General features: G+C 41.6%; 1 protein-coding gene across 3 annotated transcripts in view; it reads left to right on the top strand.

Annotated features, from left to right (window-relative positions):
- The first annotated feature begins 10,283 nt into the window (after positions 1–10,283).
- Positions 10,284–20,858, top strand: part of celsr3 (cadherin, EGF LAG seven-pass G-type receptor 3) — a 103,456-nt gene continuing 92,881 nt past the window's right edge. For all 3 annotated transcript variants that reach the window (XM_020704489.3, XM_020704490.3, XM_011476832.4), the window contains exon 1: positions 10,284–16,216. In XM_020704489.3, coding sequence (XP_020560148.2) covers positions 10,654–16,216 — 5,563 coding nt within the window. In that variant the 5' untranslated portion in view covers positions 10,284–10,653. The remainder of the gene's footprint in view (positions 16,217–20,858) is intronic.

The following is a 20,858-nucleotide window of genomic DNA, read 5'->3' as shown; positions in this document are numbered from 1 at the left end:
TGAAGTACAAGCCACATTTCCATTTCTATTTACCGGTATACAAGAGCTTGAATGCAGGTATCAGCTGCAGCCTTTTGGGCTTTTAAATAGCAAAATCAAAACTGAGATAAAAACTTGATGTACATGCTTGAGTTTTTTATTATCTCATATATTGCCATACATAATTTTATATTGACATTTGCAATGTATAGTAGCTAAAGCTGTTGAAATATTCCCAAAGCACCGCTGCTCCACATGCTTATTTTCAGTTTGGCACAGTTTGGATATTGGATTAAAAAACATTTTAACTGAACGATTAAGCTGTGATATAACTTTATATATAAAAGGATTGTGGACTAATAGAAAGTGCTTTTTTTGTTCCAGTCTCAAGTGGAGTCATCCAGACAGTTCTGGACTGAACATTACTACCAAACAGATTTAATTTTGATACACAAGTTCACAATTTTGTTCAACACAATTCCCTTTCACAACAAATTATTTTTGTCATCTACGCATCTAAAAACAAAAACACATTATTTTCACATATTCAGTTCTTCAGATCAAACAAATGTGGGTTATTGATGACACAAATAATGAATTATTGTCATTAAAAACTAAAAAAAAGCTTTTGAAACATAAAAAACAGGAAATTGCCTTCAAAGAGAAAATCAATCACAGAGTTAAGAATTTAAATTGTATTTTCTTTTTGAAGATTGATTGGATTTTGAGTAAATGATGTTGTATACTCTACATTTTTGTCTTGTCAGTTCCATTTCCACTTTCACTCATTAAACTGTCTGCAGAAGTATGTGCGTATGATGAATAGTTTTTCTTTACTTAATGGATGCAATCCTTCACCCTTCCTCTCACCGATGACAGCTGGCTCCTTAAATAAAGCAGATATAAAACATATGGATTTAAAAATAATGAGTAATAACTAACTGATAAATAACTGCTTTAGAAGGTTATAAAATAGTCAACAAATGGAGTCTTTTGAGCAGAACCCTGTGTATGATGACAAAATCTTTTTGTGTTTCGTAGGTTAGAGAAAAGTCTAACTCTTATGCCTAAGAAATAAAAATGTGACTCTCACAATAACGTTGTTTTTTGTGTCTTATTAAATGTTTACTGTTTGGCCAGTTTTGACCATCCAAGAAATTAAATAAAAACAGTTGTGTTGAATTTTGCATATTTTCGTTTTTACAAGCTTCGTGGGAAGATTAGGATTTGAAACCTTTAAAATAACAGTAAAAATTAAAAAAAGAACTGGGCAAACACCAAGTAGAAAGAAATAGACGTTTGTAAATTATTTTTCAGCCAAAGTATCTTTTGTGATTTACTCGGGACTAATTCCTGCAAATGTTATCTTTAGGTCAAGAACACTTGGGACTGAAATGACAGAGCATTAAAGTCCCACTCCGATCATCTTTTTAAAAAGTGGTCCCAGTGGTCTTTCATTTGTGACTCATTCAGTTTTTAGCCAAAATCGAATATTTCATATTTTCTGCAGGGCGGCAATAGTTCATTAGAAATTCACCTCTGAGTTCTGGGTAGTTCCATTGGCGCAGAGCAACCCCACCCCTATATTCTCCCTATTGCTGAGAGCTCTCTGTTCACACACTCTCCAACTAACATTATCTAAAATTAGCAGTGCAACAAGAATAGCATGCAACATTGGAGTTATCAAGTTCTGGCCGTAAACCAGTTTGAGCTGAAATCAGCCGTAAACCAGATACCAGCTCAGACATGGAAAACAAAGACATACATGGATCTATTTGTCTGCAAGTGGATGCATCAGAATGGAGCAGAGCAGGGAGCTTGTGGTCCGCCCAGGGTGTTTTCTACATCACAAATATGACCTTTTTCAAGCTGCATTTTGTCTTCTGCTCAAATGCAATTTTAAGCTCACATTTCTTCATATGTGGTCATCATCACCAAAGCCTGATTTTCATGGAGTGGGTGTTTAAGAATAATTCTAACTCTTGCGTTAGAAAACCAATCTAAAGCATTGGAAACATTTCTTTCTGCAGGAATTGCACTGACACATTGTGATCGTTATCTCCAAGAAGATAAATGGTCAGAACTGTGTTTAAGGGCTGATTTTAAATTAGTTTTTAAGCGATCAAATTTAAACTGAAAGTGAACTCCACTCAGGACAGAGAGTTTAATAATGAAGAGGCTCTCAGTGGTTAAATCTGCAGTTATGGATCACAGGAATGGAAGCGGCTCTGCAGGAGGTTCTTTTAAGTCCTCACTGTGTTTTCTTTTTATTCCTTTTTATCAATCGAGGCGCGTCCCCGCAGAAAGGCGAGGCTCATTATGCGTGCGCGCGCAATCACGGCATGCGCCGGGCAGCTGCCGCCATATGCCGCCCTTGGTGTGTTTGAACGTGGGGGCTTTTCCAGCAAGTGGGTTTCTGTCATTGAACTGCCGGCCTGTTTGAATGCACACACACACACACACACACCTCCATCACCCCCACCCTCTATTAAATATGCATCCCTGCTAAATCACTTCCATCGTGGACAGATGAGCAGAATGCTAGTGACCACCTGCTGGGCTGTTAAGGATCTCTCTGGTTTGGGGGGGTTTGCTGGAAGAGGGGGGTGTCAGCCTGTTGCCTGCCCCATCACAAATACAACCCCCCTCCATTTCCCCCTGTGGGATAGATCAACAAAAAAGACTGAGGGCAGGAGGCAATTAGAGAGGAGTATTTTGCGAAAGCAGAAACCCAATGAGGAGGCAAACGCCCTTGTTTGTACAGAATTTACAGGCCACTGCTGTTTCTTTTTGATTTTACATCTCTGTGTGTCAGACCAAAAACGAAATCTCAAAAAAAAAAAAGAGAGAGGGATTGGGTGAGTGCATGTGAAGCTGTAGTCCACCCGGACCTGGTGAACCCCTGTGAAACCTCCTCCATAATACACATGCACGGTGCACACCCAGCCTCTCTGGCTGTTCCCATGGAAACCCACACCGACAGAAAGCACGCCGGCCTCTGCCGGCAGGCTCGCAGTGGTGTGGAGACTTCCTGCAAGGAGTCAGCACGTTATTGATCCATTAGCACATGGGTGCCAAACACACACACAAACACACACACAAACACACACCATGAGCACAAAAACAGATCCAATGAACTCACTCTCAGCCCTTCCTCTACAGAACTGACCCAACAGCAGACACTTTGTGGCTTGGAATATATTGTATTAGTTGTCTTTTCTGAGAAATGGTGCATTTTCTGCCTACAGATGTATCACTTTGTCTTCAAGCTTTAAAATAGGATTAAGAGGTCTGCTAAACAAATCTGGGATTTCGGAGGTTTCATCAAGTCCAGCTGGTGCAGATCTATAAAAATGACCTTTAAAACTTTTTTTGGTTTCTGAAATACCTTACAATACCTTACAATAGTTCCACAATAAACCTGAAACTCTACACAAATTAAATTTTTAATTGTAAATTTGTTCTTTTTATTGCAAAAGTAAATACCAATTGAGAATAAACTGTTTTTATATTCTATAAAATAGATTAAAAGTACACTGACAAAATGAAATTATATCAATCCAAAAACAAAGCAAAGACAAGTTAAGACAATGTGAAAAATTTGTCAAAAAAGAAATAAACATTAACCTTAAAATGTTCCGAGGATTTGCTCATAGGAGTATTATAATTTTGTGTCATAATTCTTGTTATGTTTTTTTAAACCAAAAATTTTCAAGCTATTAACTTTAGCATCAATTCTTCAGTGATTGGCAAATTCACCAGCAGAGACCACTAAGGGTTAAAGGAAAAGGATTGTTTTTTTGTTTTCTTACTTGTGATTACAAACTTGGATAGATATTTATTACTAGTTTCTAAATGTGGTAACTGGTTATAACATTTGTTTCAATGCAGACTAATCTACATATTTATTAAAAGTAAATTCTCATGTTAGTGCTACCCTTATGAAATACTATGAAACACCACAGCTAATGTAGTGAGTACAAAGAACCCCCAGGACATGTAAAAATCCAATATAATGAATTCCATGTAACCAGCATGACCTCCAGGTCGTTGTGTAAATGTTAAAATACAACCCAAGCAAAAACATTTGGGGAAAACTCTGTGTCAGCTGAAAAAAAATTTGAGCTGCATCTGTCGTTTGTAATCATTTCTGGTAGCAGAATGTTTCACATCTGGTTATTTTAAGCTTGTCCTATTAGCCAGATCAAGCTGCATTATTTTCCTGTTCAGAGACAAACATTTATAAGGTTTTGTCTGCTCTAAATTAGCTTTAAATGGGCTACAGAACAAAGACCAGCAGAATAGATGAGCAGTTAGATCCAGCAGTTTCTGACCCACATCTACAGGAGGAATAGCACTTTCTCACCTAAATTACACTTTTTTTTTTTTTTTTTACTTCTGCTGCATCCTATCATAGCATCACCTGACTAAAGTAAGAAATGACACTTCTTTCTTGAGAGAAAAATGACTAAAAAAGGCATCTTTTTACATACATTTAGTCTGTTTTCTCTTTTTTTCCAATAGATGCAGATTTTCCTGATGTTTTATATGGGTGGGTGTAAATTAGTTTTCCCGATAACTGAAGCACTGTTGTATGTTTACTTGATAGTATAGCTATTTACAATGAAACTAATCTGAATTACCTTCATAAGGACTGATAAATAATATATATGTTTTTGCATAGATATCGGATCTTCTAGAAGAAATGGAAGTCAATAAAATTCAATTTTAAGTTTAACTTCCCTTTCTTATGAAAAATAGATTTTAACATTCAATCTTCAACTAAGTGGCATTACTTAAGCACAAGGATAGACATTACCACTAAGAAAATCGACATCCATGTGCATTAAAAAGGCTACTTTTTCCATTAATATGTAAACAGGAAGCTTTCCTCTCATAAAAAAACCCACACACCAGTACTTTACTGCTTTCTTACAGGCAGGCGGCATTTTTTGGGATAGTATTTTGAAAAAGGCAAGTCAAAATGCTTTACAGAGGGGTCACCGCATAAATTTATGGGAAAAGAGATATTCTGAACTGTGTAGTGGAATTCCCACAATTCTCTTCAGTTTTCTCTTGGAGGGAAGTGACAGAAACCAGCAGGCGTCCAATTCAATATAATGAATAACTATTTCCTAAAGCTTATTCATATTTAATGTAGCTAATTGGATTTAAATTTCTGGAAAATTAAACAGCTTAAGAGCTGCAAAACATGCTTTTTGTCTAAAATGGTCAAATCAATGATTTGTTAAATCTGTGTTTTACCTTCCATAAGTTTTCATGCAGCTTTGGTTTAGGGTGATATTCAAAAGACGAACATTTCATGGAAAGCTGTCGCACATGTTTTCATCCAACCCCATAAAATAAAATGCATTGATTTCATTCTTTTTATCTGCCACAGCAGTTTAACTTGCTACCCTTCTCTGCCTCTTTCCATGATTCTGCATGTCTCCCCCCCCCCCCCCTCTGATGTCAGAGCTCCACAGGGTCCTGTTGTAACTGTCCATCACTCGTATTCGTTCAGTGTTTATAGTCCATCCAGCCTCTCTGATCTATTATAAATAGCACTAAGTGGCACAGCACTCCCTCCTCGCTGCCTCTTAACACATCCATCTATTAGACTCCCTGCTCAGCCCAATTAATCTGACTCGTTGCTCTGAAGTATTATAAAAGCAAAATAACCAATGTGTAGGTGTCCTGCCTCTTCAGTCTGCATTTACAAATGCAATAAATAAATGTAAATAATTCCAAGGTTTGGAGGATGTCCTGATTTCGGAAAGGGGGATTGCTAAATTTTATCTTAAATGCTAATTGTTTTGACTTTTTCATTTATTATTTAGGGTTTTGCAAGGACACGGTGCTAATTCAAGGTCTTCCGTTCTTTGATGCCATCTTCAGTTAGTCTGTGTCAATCAACGCACAGAGGTGTAAAGGAATTTTAAGTTATTATTTTATTTTGAAGATATATATAGAGAAAAATTACGAATATTTCTTGTGAATTTATTAATATGTACTTATTTAAAAACTTGAAATAACATTTACTTTATCTTAGATGACAGTCTAGATCAGTTCCTATTAAAAAGGGTCTTTATCCTCTTTACATTCATATGTTCTGACAAAGTTCCTGCTCATTTGTAATTAAGTGAGCTTGTGCTAGGAGCTGATAATTTTCCTCACCATGCCTAATTTTCTGCCTGCTGGATTGCTGTCTGGATTTCCTGCACTGGGATAGAACGGAGGCTTTTAATACCCCAAGGGCCTTGAAGGACAAACAAGGATTATAATTTTTTTCTTTCATATTCTGTAATTTGTAGTGAACATTTTAGTACAATTTGTAATATTTAGACCCCTTTTTTTTTAACCTTTGATTTTTTTTTAATTTAACTTAAAGTACTGACTGTTTTAGTCATTATTCATGAGTTCACATTCCTCCATTTTTCAGATTTCACCATGAAAAAAAGTAGAACTAAATCTAAAGTAAAAAAACACTAAATTTTCTAAAACTATTGCACAAACAGGAAGAACACCATCATTTTACCAATGAAAACCATTATTGTTCATTTCTGACTGTGTCTAAAATAGCAGGAATTAAATGTGGTAAATTTGATTCGACGATACATTTTTTAAAATTCAGTTTGCATAGGAGGGCTACAATGGGGTCAGAAAACCTCTTTTGATCTGCAGACTCAAGCTTTTGTATCAACAATTATCTACCTGATAGAAGGCGTTAAAGGCAGGTTGGACATTTCTGACGGCAAAAACAGAGGAACCTTCTGCGATTCACCTGGAAAAACCCTCCTCCCACTCAAACATGTGACTCTGAGGGGGTAAACTGAGCGACAACCATCTCCCTATTTTCTCACGCTGCCTAGTCTCAGCTTGTCTAGACATCCTCTTCCTCCCCTCGCACGATCCAAATCCTGTTAGCTGTCCCAGCCTGTGCCACAATAACCTACATAGCATCGTAATCGCACTCACTGACTGAAGCATGGGAAGATGTGGGGGGGCAAAAGAGAGGGAAAAATGACAGCAAATCCTTGTGACAGAAAGGATGGAGGGGAAGTTCAGACACTCAGAGTGGGGAGGGAGAGCATTTTCCTTTTTGTGCTTCCAATCCATTCTTGGAAAAGAAGGATGTGCGTTTTGGAGTGCCATTTGCTGTGGCAGAGCTCCAAGCTGCTATCAGCCAAAAAGTTGAGAAAAATGGCAGAGCTCCAAACTGACTGGAATCCGCACATAAAAATTCTGCAGCATTTTTCACCGGAGATGTTTGTTTAACTTACACAGCAGTGGTTACAGCTCCATTAAGCTGGCAGAGAGAGGGGATTGTTTTTATGTTTATCTTTGATGTTTAGGCACCTACAAGAGGCAGCAATTATAATTCGGTTGCAATGCTATCGTCACTTCGACATTAACTTTCACAGTTGAAACAGTTTATTTTCATTTGATTTACTTAGACTCTCACTCCGATCATCTTTTGATCTGTTTTCAAAGCATTCACAATGTTTTTTAGTCATGAAAATGCCGAGTTTAGCCAAAACAAAAAATATATATATTAGTAATATTCTGGGATACAGTTTTTGGCGGTAGTTCATTAAAAGGATGCCTCCGAGTTTTGTGGGTGGGACCACTGGCGTGAGCAACCCCGCCCCCCTTCCCCTCTCTGTTGCTAAGAACTCTGAACAGGGAGTTTGTGGCCCGCCCAGCGTATCTTCTACGTCACAAATACCATATTTTTCAAACAACCTTTTTTTGTCAACACTTTGAATAAAGAAATACTCAGAAATGCTATTTTTATCTTAATTTTCTTCCGTGTTCTCCATCATCTGAAAAATGCCTTAAGAACCTGTTAAAAACACCAAAGACACCATTTTCACCATGAGTGGGTCTATAATAGAAGCATGCTTAAACATAATTTTGCAAATATGGGGATTTTTGACACTGTCCTGCAAAAATTTCTCCTTTTTATGGAATACACAATGTTGTAAAAGATTGCTTTCAAATGTTACATAAATTGTTTACTTGGTTCTAGTTTTCTGTACTCAGTTAGTTGCTTTTTTCTGCTTTTTTTCTGCTTTTTTCTATGAATCATCATACCTGTGTCCCCTTTAGTTATTTACCCACTTAGCATGTCTATGCTTTTTCTAGCTCCTGAAGACTTTGTGGACATTATCTGCTGTCAATGGTAAGTTCAATCAGTTTCACATTTTGTCTACATTAAAATAGAGGTATTTTTTTTCACTTCAGTAGTTATTGAACCTTTTTACTGCATGCATTTGAGTCCTGACTTTAAAAAGTTGCAGTGAAGGAAAAGAGAAATAAATTAAATGTAGCCCCCAAAGTCCATTATTTTGCATTTTAACACTTTAAAACAACTCCACAAATGTTCCCGCCTATCACTAAAAAAGGTTATCATGCAGACATCAGTCAGCTGAAAATACAAAGCAAGACTCTTAACGGACAGATGGACAGCCAACCGCGGGATGGGCCTCCCTGAAAGCCCACATGTGCAGATGCTGAGCCACACAGTGCACATAGGCGTGGGCGTGCACTTGGCTGCTTGTCTGGGCGCTGAAGCAAGGCACCCCCGACTGACGCGCCTAGTGCATCTCCTCCCATCAGCCGCAGGGAGAAATTAGATTTAATTTGAGCCGTGTCTGGAAAAAAAAGAGAAGAAAAAAAACTACACCACCCAGACAGTTGTATTGCCTAAATCAGCAGTGAATGGCAAGAAAAGGAAATGATTTTTGGAGGAAATTCGAATTCTACAAATTTGCATAATGTAATTTCTTTTCCAGTCAACATCATGATATGGATCTGTCTATTTAGCCATCCCCAAATTAGAGTTAAATTGAGATGATTGTCAGATTGTGCAAAAGTGCCTGCTACTGGAATTAATCACAGTAATCCTTTAATACGGTTTTGAGAGACAAGAGATAAACAAACGTGAATCTCTGGGCTGGACTTTGAGTGTGAGTACGTGACTCAGGGAAACATCAATGATGAAAGATTACGTCACTTTTTCTTGAACTAACCTCAGACATGTCATTAGAGTGGACCAAAGGCAGCCCCACATGGAAATGAGAAAGCCTGTCAAACGAAACATTTGCAACAGAAATACTTTGTTCATGTAAATGGTGTTTTTGGTGTTTTTAACATGTTGTCATGGCATTTTTCTGGGACACATATTAAAATGTTAATCTTAAAATTGAATTTTTGAGGATTTCTTGATTCAAATTGTTGTGAATGAGGAGCAGATAAAGAAAGTGCCGTTTGAAAAATCTTGTAGGAGTGACATAGAAGCCCCAGCTCTGTGCTCCGCTCCATTCTGATGCATAAAAACTCAAGTGTTAATGCAACACTTAAAGAGTTGATTTTAACTCTGAGCAGGATTACATATTGTCCTTATCTACGCAGTGTTAAAGTGACACTAAACATAGTGTTGAAATTTCAGAGTTAACAAAACTCTTTTGGTAGTTAATAATTGACACTATCTGTACAAATTTAACACTAAAAAGTGTTGAATAATCCCCACAAAGTCGTTTTTACTCTGCACATTTTAACTCCAAGCATTAACATCAATACTTGGAAAATGGGAGTGGGGCCTCACACTTGCTGTTGTTATAATAAGTCTGGAAGAGTCTGATCAGTATGACTACCAAGATATGACACTACATGGGGACTGTCTGCTGTGTGCAGACAAATAGATAAATTGACGTCTTTGTTGTCCTTGTCCAAGCAGGCATACAGCTCAAAACTGTATAAGGCGAACGCTCCAGGGTTGCCTACAATTTTTTTTGTTGGTAATGTTAGGTTGAGGGTGTGAGGGGCTGTAAACTATAGCAGGAAACTGCATCAACTCCTCGGCAACAGTCCAACGCACAATTCAGAGACAAATTTCTAATGAACTTCTGCCGCTCTGCAGAAATGATGTCCTGAAAACAACACATTTTTATTTTGCCTAAACATGGCATAATCAGAATTAAAAGACCACTGGGAACGCTTCGAAAATAGATCAGAAGATGTATGCACTTTTCAAAGCTTGGACAGTCGTTTTATTTCATCATGCTTTTGATTGAAGATTTTCATGAATGTTACTTAAGAGATTTGGATGAGATCTTGGGCTATTTCTCTCCCAGTTGTAGGTTTGCCTGCAGTCCATCTCTACGGATCCCACCATTATGACATACAAGGGAAAGGGGGAGGGGTATAGAGAGCAGAAAGCGTGATGGTGCGTGTGTGCGCATGGATGCGTGGATGGAAGGATGGAGAGTAGCCGACCACAGGGCTGCGCTGTTGCTGATAGAACGGTGCAGGCATCGCACACACTGAGGGACAGCGTGTGTGAGCCAGCCAGGCAGGCAGTCAGTGTTGAGTGTGTGAGCCATGTTGGATGTAAGTGAACGGGAGGAGAGATGCTGCCGCCACGCCGCTCCTAGCGCTCACGCCTCGAGCTCCACGGAACACAGAGGGTAGATGCCAACTCTCCGGACCGAGAGAGACAAGGGGGAGCCTGGGGGAAGGTGTCAGGCGGCGCTGGCGCTCCTGGAACTGGCCACCGAGCTGGAACGAGGGACGGAGAGAAGTACCGGAGAGAAGGAAACTCAAGGGTGAAAGCCACTCTGACAGGGAAGAGGAGAAAGTAGGGAAAACCCAGAGAAAGGAAAAGACTAAATGGCTGCACCGCCAACGGGCTTCACCCCGCTCCTGCTCTCCTTTCTGGCTCTCCACCTGCTTCTCCTCGGTCCTTTGTTAGCCTTCACCTCGAGGAGGGTGAGTTTAGGAGGGGCTTCCAACAGATGGACCCGGGGCCTCTGTCATCGAGAAGCCTGCAAAGTGGACCAGCAGCGACAGCCGCATCGGTGCGAGGATGCAGGGGAGTTGCCGAGGGGAGGCGGGAATCTCAGCGCATGCAGGTGGACCGTGGAGTGGATACAGCCCGAGGGATGCTCTGGACTGAAGCGCAGGTGGGGGCTAAGAGGTGGATATCAGTGGGACGGGTCGAGATGGGCGCGGAGAAAAAGGCTGAAACGAGTCGGGACGTTTTGTGGGCGCGCAGACGGTGCTCCGTCACCGGCTCCTTCCCTTCCCCATGCTGGTCTCAGGAGCGGCAGGGCGAACTCGGATGGCGTCAGCGCAGAGGAGGGAGTTCGCAGAGGGGAGGTGGAGAGGAAGGGCGTTGTTTCGCCCCCTTCTTCACCTGCTTTCACCTTTGTGCTGATGAAAAACGGAAAAAAAAGGGCAGTACAAAGGACTAAGACGTGCGCGCAATGCTGCCCGGCGCTGAGGCCACACCTCGCCAAACGTGGAGCTGCCGGAGCCTTTGTGCACATTTCGGACATCTGCACCGGACCCGGAAGTAGACGCTTGAAGAGGGAAAGGGTTCGAAAGAGGGCTTCTGGGGTCAGGGGGCTGTCGGTCAGCTCTTTAGCATCTTGGCATGTCCGTCGTGTAAACCGCAAGACCCAAACCCTCGTGCTGACCAAGAAGCTCACACCTGGCTGCTTCCCATCCTCTACATCTTGGCGCAACCCCCCTCTGTCTGGATATCATTTACCTCACATTGATACTTCAAGCAACATCTTTAAATGTGACCACGTCTTAACTAATATTTCAGACTGTATTTGGGAAACAAAGCAGAGAAACGTTTGCATTTGTCCAACTCTTGAATCCTCTCAGACCGCTCTCACTGATCTTTTGGAGCAACAAGCTGCTGCAGCTGTTCGGGGCTGTGTTGGCGTGGAAAGGAAGCCTGGTAATTGTTCTCATTTTGGAAGGCACAGTCTTATCGATCCCAACAGCAACAGAGAGGGGGTTGATGACAGCTGGATGACTGGGTGCATTATGAGCAGGAAGAAGAAGGGGAGAAAGGGAGGTGGGGCAGATGTTTGGGCCAAAACTACACATAAATGTAGCTCACACGTGTTAATTAGGAACGGTTTTGAGGCGTCACTAGGTTGTTGGTTATCCTCATTCCCTTATGCAAATGCAAAGTCTAACCATGCCAGGAAAATGGGTGAGGGGAGGGATACCGGGAGAGAGGTAAAGGGTGGCGGGGGAGGAGGAGGGGCGGCGTTCCTCGGCAACAAACACATTCATTTATCTAATTGGGCAGATAATGGGTTGGCTTTTTCAATTCTAGGGCTCTCACACATCCCTTTTAACGAGCTTCTTTCTGGGGAATCTGCACCAGCAACCGCAAGGCAGAGAGGTACGACCAGGGGGCTTTCTGGTGGCTGCTTTAGCAAAAAGGAATTAAGAGACGGATGCTGTGCGGTTTCCATGACCCCACAGAGGGGCGTGGTTAAGATGAATCCTCTCATCCAATTTAATCTCAGCAGCATCACACAGACGCCCGCCAGACATTCATTATTTAACAAAAGCGTCAGTCCCAAATCAGAATCTGTCCTCGGTACGCGCGCTCAATCCGATTATCGCGCAGGGAGGGGAAAACCAGCGCTGACTTCATCTGCTGAAAAAGTAAAAGCAACTCCAGAGGCAGAGTCTGACTCAGACTTTTTCTTGCCAGCGAAGTTTCCTGTTACATCTCCCAGTGCTGCGTCAGGCTCCTTTGACTCTGCAGCAGCAATCACGCCACAGTCCTGCAGCATCACGTCCCGCCACCCCTCGTTTTTCGCAGAAAAGAATCAGAGCACATGGCAGCGTGTGTTTGTGAGACCATTGATTTCAGGACCACGGACAGTTCCGCTAGTGTTTCTGTGGAGCAGATTTAACAGCAATAACAACAACAATAAGGAGGGGGGCAGTGAAAGCAAAGGATGTGGCCCCAGATCTCATAAGGGAACGTCATCCTGGCATGGTCAGACTCAACAGGAAGAGGAGAGTGCTGTCCCAGCAGGGTGCACTGACAGCATCTCCAACATTTCAGCCACCGGGGCAGGAGAAGGCGCACTTGTGCATTTAAAATTCATTAATCAAGTGCCATTAGAGCCTGAAGGTGTCAGACATTTAGACAGGCAGCAGATGGGGGTCGGAGAAGAAAGGGAGAGGAGTGTGGAGAGGGAGGGAGAGGGCTTGGAGATGTCCACTGCTGTTTGGGGAGGAAAATTGCAGGTGGGGGAAGGCGAAAGAGAGGCGCTGCTGCTAGAAGGGAGGGAACCACGAGCAGAGGAGGAGGAGGAAGTGCAGAATGAGAGGGTAGAGGGAGTAACAAAAGCAGGAGAGGGGAGAGATGTCCAGGGACAGAAAGGTCAGGGTAAGGATAGCGGCCCCATCCCACAGTTAGATGATATGCAAAGAAGTGGAGAGAGTCAACTAAATGAAAGCTATCAGGGAGATGAGCAGGGTGAAAGTGGGGTGCAGGGGGAGGAAAATCACACTTCAAGAGGAGAGAGGAGTCTGGAACGACTTATAGTAGTAGAAGGTGATACCTCACGGGGGGAAAAAGAGAGGAGGATTTTAATGCCATGGTCTCGATCCAGGCGTGCAGCCAACAGGCACCCCCATTTCTCACTGTACAACTACCAAGTACAGGTGGCTGAGAACCAGCCATCGAGCACCTCTGTCATCATCATGTCGGCAACAGACCCAGATCCAGGAGATCCAGGCAGGATGAGCTACTCGATGGCCCCATTAATGAACAGTCGGTCATCTGACTACTTCCAAATCCATCCCAACACAGGCCTTATCACCACCACTCAAATGCTTGACAGAGAGCACATGGACCTGCACCACTTTCGGGTCACGGCAACCGATCACGGCTCCCCTCGTCTCTCTGGCACTACAATGGTGACCATTACAGTTTCTGACCGGAATGATCACTCTCCCATTTTTGAACAGTCAGAGTACAGAGAGACAATTAGGGAGAACGTAGAAGAAGGCTATCCCATCCTGCAGCTCAGAGCAAAAGATTCAGATTCTCCATCTAATGCTAATATTCGCTACCGGTTTGTTGGTGACACAGCAGTGATGGCACGGGTTGCTTTTGAGATTGACCCACGCTCTGGTCTCATTACAACCCGTGGATCTGTGGACCGTGAGTCAAATGAGCACTATACGCTTCACGTGGAAGCCAGTGATCAGGGGAAGGATCCAGGGCCACGCTCTGCCACCGTCAAAGTCTTTATTACGGTGCTAGATGAGAATGACAATGTACCACAGTTCAGTGAAAAGCGCTACGTGGTGGCAGTCAAAGAGGATGTGCGACCACATTCTGAGATCCTCCGTGTGAGTGCGACAGACCGAGACAAGGACAGTAATGCTGCTGTTCATTATAACATCATTAGTGGAAACAGTCGTGGACAGTTTTCTATTGATAGCGTCACTGGTGAGATCCAGGTGGTAGCACCACTGGACTATGAGTCTGAACGGGAGTACACACTCCGTGTTCGTGCACAAGACAACGGAAGACCACCATTGTCCAACAATACTGGCATTGTGAGTGTACAAGTGACAGATGTCAATGATAACCCGCCTATCTTTGTCTCCACACCATTTCAGGCATCAGTGCTTGAGAGTGCCCCAGTTGGCAGTTCCATCCTCCACATTCAGGCCATTGACACAGACTCAGGTGATAATGCCAGACTAGAGTACAGGTTAACTGGAACTGGCTCTGACACACCGTTTATCATCAATTCTGCAACAGGCTGGGTCACTGTCAGCTCCATTCTTGACAGAGAATCTGTGGAGCACTATTTCTTTGGTGTGGAAGCAAGGGATTATGGGATGCCTCCTCTCTCTGCCACAGCCAGTGTTACTATTACCGTGATGGATGTTAATGACAACCGCCCAGAGTTTCTCCAGAAAGAGTACTATGGTCGCTTGAATGAGGATGCAGCGGTTGGCACAAGTGTAGTGACGGTCACAGCTGTGGATCGAGATGTTAACAGTGCGGTGACCTATCAAATAACTGGAGGGAACACCAGAAACCGCTTTGCTATTAGTACAGCAGGAGGAGCAGGACTTCTCTCATTGGCTCTCCCACTGGACTACAAACAGGAGCGACGCTACGTTCTCACAGTCACTGCCTCGGACAGGACGCTCCATGACACCTGTCAGGTGCATATCAATATCACAGATGCCAATACACATCGACCTGTGTTCCAGAGCGCCCACTACTCTGTTAGTGTGAATGAGGACCAGCCTCCTGGAAGCACTGTCGTTGTGATCAGTGCCACAGATGATGATGTTGGTGAAAATGCTCGAATCACTTACTTTCTTGAGGACAACATCCCTCAGTTCCGTATTGATCCAGCGACAGGTGCAATAACGCTTCAGGCAGAGCTCGACTATGAGGATCAGATGACCTACACTCTGGCAATAACAGCTAAAGACAATGGGATACCACAGAAGTCAGACACAACATATGTTGAGGTAAACGTCAATGACGTAAATGACAATTCTCCTCAGTTCCTTAGCCCCAGATATCAGGGAACCGTAAGCGAAGACGCCCCTCCCTTTACCAGCGTTCTGCAGATCTCAGCCACCGACCGTGATGCTCACGCTAACGGGCGTGTTCAGTACACGTTCCAAAACGGCGAGGACGGGGATGGTGATTTTACCATTGAACCAACGTCTGGCATTGTCAGAACAGTTCGCCGCTTGGATCGGGAAAGTGTGCCGTTTTATGAGCTTACAGCTTATGCTGTGGATCGTGGCGTTCCCCCTCAACGAACCCCTGTACACATCCAAGTGACAGTCCTTGATGTCAATGACAACGCCCCTGTCTTTCCTGCTGATGACTTTGAAGTATTAGTGAAGGAAAACAGTGCTGTGGGCTCTGTGGTTTCTCAGATCACAGCCACAGACCCTGACGAGGGTGCCAACGCCCAAATAATGTACCAGATTGTGGAGGGCAACATACCCGAGATCTTTCAGATGGACATCTTTTCAGGAGAACTCACTTCACTCATTGATCTCGACTATGAGGCCCGAAATGAGTATGTCATTGTCGTTCAGGCTACATCAGCACCCCTGGTGAGCAGGGCTACCGTAAGAATCCGTTTGGTGGACCAGAACGACAATCGACCAACCCTACAAGACTTTCACATCATTTTTAACAACTTTGTATCCAATCGGTCAAATAGTTTCCCCAGTGGGGTGATTGGCAGGGTACCTGCCCACGACCCTGATGTCTCAGACAGGCTGTACTACACCATCGACAGAGGAAATGAGCTTCACCTGCTGCTCTTGAATCACACCAGTGGAGAGATCCGACTGAGCCGAAAACTGGATAACAACAGGCCACTGGTTGCTCCCATGCTGATCACTGTCACGGGTAAGATGTCATAGGAAGGAAAAATGGAAAGCATGCAAGGGAGGATGTGTGCATGTGTGAAGTCAGTTTAGGTTCCCCTGCAGCTTCATTCAGTGTAAAAGCACTGTGAAGATAAGGGCTCCAGCAGAACAGGGTTATGTGCGAGGGAGAAAGAGGAGGATGGATGGCGGTTGACTGAACCCTGTGCTTTGCATGCTTCTTTTCACTGCCTCCTTTTCCCAGCTTTGATATTTTTGGTGAAGATTTTTTGATTTCTCATTTTTTCCTCAAGCTTTCTAAAGTGCAAAAGAACTGTGATGGTTTAAGGACCAAGTCTGACGAAAAGTTGTGTGTTTTTGTGGCCTTTTTCTGATTATGGAGAGAATATATTAAGAAATTTAGGCTAAAATGTGCATTTTTGAGTATTTCTTTATTCAAAACTTGTGAACAGATGGGTTATGGGAATGAGAGGGGTGTCCTAGTGAACGACAGACATTTTTTTATTTTGGCTACAAATGGTATCATCACAAATAAAAGACCACTAGGAACACTTTGAAAATAGTTAAAGATGATCAGAATGGGTCTTTAACAAGTTGAAACGAGAAAAAAAGGGTCTGAGAAAAAGGGGAGAAGTTATTCATGTAATTTAAGGTTAATAAATAACAAAGCATGTCAGAAGAATTAAACAAAATGATGAAAATGTGATTTAAAATAAACATTTAAAAGAAAAGAATGATTATTAATGCTCTTTGGTGAAACTTTGAAATTGATTAGCCATCTTGTTCTGGAAATGAGAAAATATTTACTTAAGTGAAGCAGTTAAAGTGAACAACCATATTTATTTTGAGAAACACAAACACAGTTTTCAGTGTGAAGCTTTGTGGTTTAATGGTGATCAATATAAAAAGCCCGCAAATACAGTTTGATTGACTGGAGCTTGAATAGGTGCAGTTTCCATGGCGATTTCAGACAGCTGAGGAAAATCAATTCAAGTGAAAACACCAATAAGGAGGCATTCTACCTGACAGAACCTTTTGTCATTATTTGTCAAGTACACTGTAATTACTATATACTGCATGTTATTTAAGATGCGTTTAGTGATGAAGAACGAGCAAGTTTGAGCTAAAGACTGGGATCAGCGTGAGCTGCTTATTAATAAGTCAATATTGACACGGAATTAACCTGCTCTAACTCTTTGTTCACATAGCACAAGTACAGTCTTTTTTTTTTCTCTCTTAACTGGGAATTTGAGTAAAAGAATAGCTTCTTATCGTCATCTTTGCTATCAAAAATCAAAGCTTTCATACTCAATCAGAACCAGACAGAGATGAGAGCAGAGTTGTTGTTTTGAAGACTTCAGTCTGTGTTTGGATTCTGTCAGAAAGCTTCATTGGAAGAGGCAGCCTGGGGATTTCTGTGGCCTACTACTCTAAATGTTTAAAACAAAGCCCTTTTTTGTTAAGGAGGGGGGGGGGGGGGGGGGGTTACATTGTATTGATTTGAATGAGCACTTTTTAAAAAGCACAACGTGATTGAGTGACATGCTGAAAAAAGAAGAACGTGAGTGATCAATTACGTGTGACCCAGTAAATTTAAAAAGAGATAGACGTTTGAATAATGAAACAATGAAAAAGATATGGTTGAGTCAGAACGTGAAGATGTGAGTGAGAATAATGTACAGATAAGAAGGCATTTGGTTATCAAGCTCCTGAATGAGTAACAGATAAATGCATTTCCCCAGAGCTCATGTCCACCAGTGTAAAAATGTAGCCACTAAGGCAAAGTGAATGAGTGGATTTATGAGCCCTTCACCACCGCCATGTGTGCTTCTGTGTGAATGGTGTGTAAGCACAATAAAGGACCTTCACTTACGCTTACATGTGGGGAGCATTGTTCTCCTTTTGCCTCTCCCTGTGTGCGCTCAGCTCATCTGAACCAGACGCGTGGGTTTGTTTCTAATTTTCTCTCAAATTTTCTCCCACTAAGACACTATTTCAGCCTCTCTCCTTGTTTTCTTTCCGCTTTGCTTCGGGGTTCCAGAATTATGAGGTTGTAATGAAACAACTGTCAGGCAGTCAGACCCAGAGCAAAGCTGTCATTTGCATTGTGTGATGTTTGTTATCTGCCAATTTCTGTCCCTCCTCTGTTCAACGCTTTAAAATCTCCTTTTACTCTAGTCTTCACACCATCTATGAATTATTCATTTCTCATTTAAAGATTTATTTTTACAGTTTGCTTTTCCCCTCCCATCTTTTTTGCTTGTATTTGCTTTTGGCCCTTCTGTCGTGTCTTTTTTTTTTAGTTCCGACAGTTAATTGGTATAAAAACAGTAAAAAGCAAGATTGATCTCCTCATTGTATTGAAGGTGAATTTTAATGTGTGCATCATCTTTTTCCTGTTATGTTAGCCTTTATAATTTCATTTGTACACATTTGCTGCTATTTAACTAAATACTCTCTGTCCTCCTCTAAAAGTTTTTCCTTTTGCTTTTAGGAGCTAAACAAGCCCAAACCATGATTATTTCGCCCCTGCGGTAAAGAGAATGAATCTTTATAAAATTCAACTTTAGTTGTGTTTAAGTGTTTTTATTTTTTAAATATTTACAGTTTGGTTTTAAATAAATTCTTTATTTAATTGTTCATTACATTCAAAATGTTATGAATCAAACAAAAATAACAACTAGAAACTTTTGTATTTTTAAAATTAGCTTTTATTTTAAAACTCTTTAGTAATGTAAAAAAACCCAGACAATTTAAAAATAAATACTTAATGGATAAAAATTGTTACCCAAATGGTAAAAAATGAATATAAAGATTATTTATGCACATGGCTTCCTTTATACATCAAGTTAAAAGGTTTTTAAACATTTGCCTGCTACATTTTCATTCTAATTTTAATCAACTTGTTTTTTGTTTTTTGTCCAGAATGTTTCCTTTCATGTCACAATTTCTCTTTATTCAGTAATCAGTTAAATTTTCTCCCAACTCCTTAGTTTCATCTCAGCCTCTCCTTATAATCCTCACAGGCAGTCATGCTCACAGACGGTATCCTCACTGCTCCTTCTCCTCTTCCTTTTTTTTAAATCACTCTTTGCTTTATTTTTCTCTCTCCTTTGTATCAGAATGAACTGAAATATAATGTATTTTTGTGTCTATAGGAGTAAGTTTTTCTCATTTGCATGAATGTCTGAGCAATCAAGCTAGCCTCCTTTTTGGGGAACATCTTCAACTGTTTGAGGGCTTTAGACTTGACTGCTGTGTACACGTGTGTGTGTGTGTGTGTGAGTGAATACATTGTGTGTATTCTCAGGTGGTCTAAAGTATAGTACTTGCGAGTGTATTTATATTTTCTGGATGAATTATATCTGTGTATACCAGAGAGTGCTGGGAATGCACTCTGGTTTCTGTCTTTGTTTCTTCCGCCCTATCACATGCGTCTTCTCTTGCTGTCCTCTCTTAATCTCTTGTGTGTCTTGTTCTCTCCGTGACAGTTTGTGTCCAACTATTGATCCAGAGGAGGATTTAACACAGCATTCGTATGTGACTCTAAAGCAGTTTGAAGACACACACACACATGCAGGAATGAAGTTGGCTTTTGGGTCAGCTGGTTGGGAGCATTAATGACACTGTTTGGCACCACCAGCAGCTTTAGCTCAAGGTGCCCTTAAGAAAAGTAACCCCCAAATGCTCCAGTAGTCAGCAGCAGGCTCAGTGGTTGAACTGGCACATTCCCAGTTGTGAATGTGTCCTGCAAAATCAAAGTAGAGCAGAAATGTGCAGCAACAGGAAATGTGACCAAATTAAAAATGGCACAATTGAAGTTTAAATCCCAGCAGCGTTAATGTTAGGAGGGAGATTTGTAACCCCCTTATTAGACAGTAAACAGCTGGAAATAACAAATATGCATTAAGTTGCTGTTACTTTTGCAGGGTTGTTATTTGTCTTTGTCTGTACCCGCTTGTTCTTGTCTGGTGCACTCAGTCTATTTCGAGACTGAAAAACTGTAGAAATGGCTGTATTTTAAAGAAGGAAAGTGGCTGATGAAAGTACTGAGACTAAACTCTCTACAAAACTTCAGTCATGTAAATTTCTTGGAGACAAACTCACTGAAGTCACTGCCCATGTGTCACATGGCCTGAACGGCATGTAACTGCTGGTGCTCGGCCAGCACCTTACATGGCAGTCTTGGTGTCAACAGTGTGCGGATTTGAGCTTTAATGGGTGAATGGGACTTGATTATTGTGCTATGTAGCCTACTCGATTTGCCATTTATGGCATAAAATACAGAAGCACAACATGGAATATTTGCAAAAATACAAAAAATGAAAACAATATGCAACTTTTAAACTTTTTTTTAAGTATAAGATATACTGTCACACAATATAGAGGGCACTGGAGGCACGCTGTAAATGAATGGTCTATTTTTAAAATGAAGTCATATACACTATAAGGCGCACCGAAGTGTAAGCCACACTGAGCAAGACGAAACAGTCAGAGTTAAAATTTTATTAACTGCGTTAATAATAACACCCAAAGTTGTTTGTAAAACGCTCCACATTTGAAGTGTTAGCCCAGTTAGTCGCTTTAGCGCATTCACAATAACTGTAACTTCCAATATGTTAAACAAACTGTGTACCACTTCAGCAAGCATAAAAAAAAAATAG

The sequence above is a fragment of the Oryzias latipes genome, chromosome 7 (assembly GCF_053564925.1).
Source record: "Oryzias latipes strain Hd-rR chromosome 7, Olatipes_Hd-rR_3.1".
NCBI lineage: Eukaryota > Metazoa > Chordata > Actinopteri > Beloniformes > Adrianichthyidae > Oryzias > Oryzias latipes.
The sequence above is the reverse complement of the archived record's forward strand: the minus strand, read 5'-3'. Positions and strand labels throughout refer to the sequence as shown.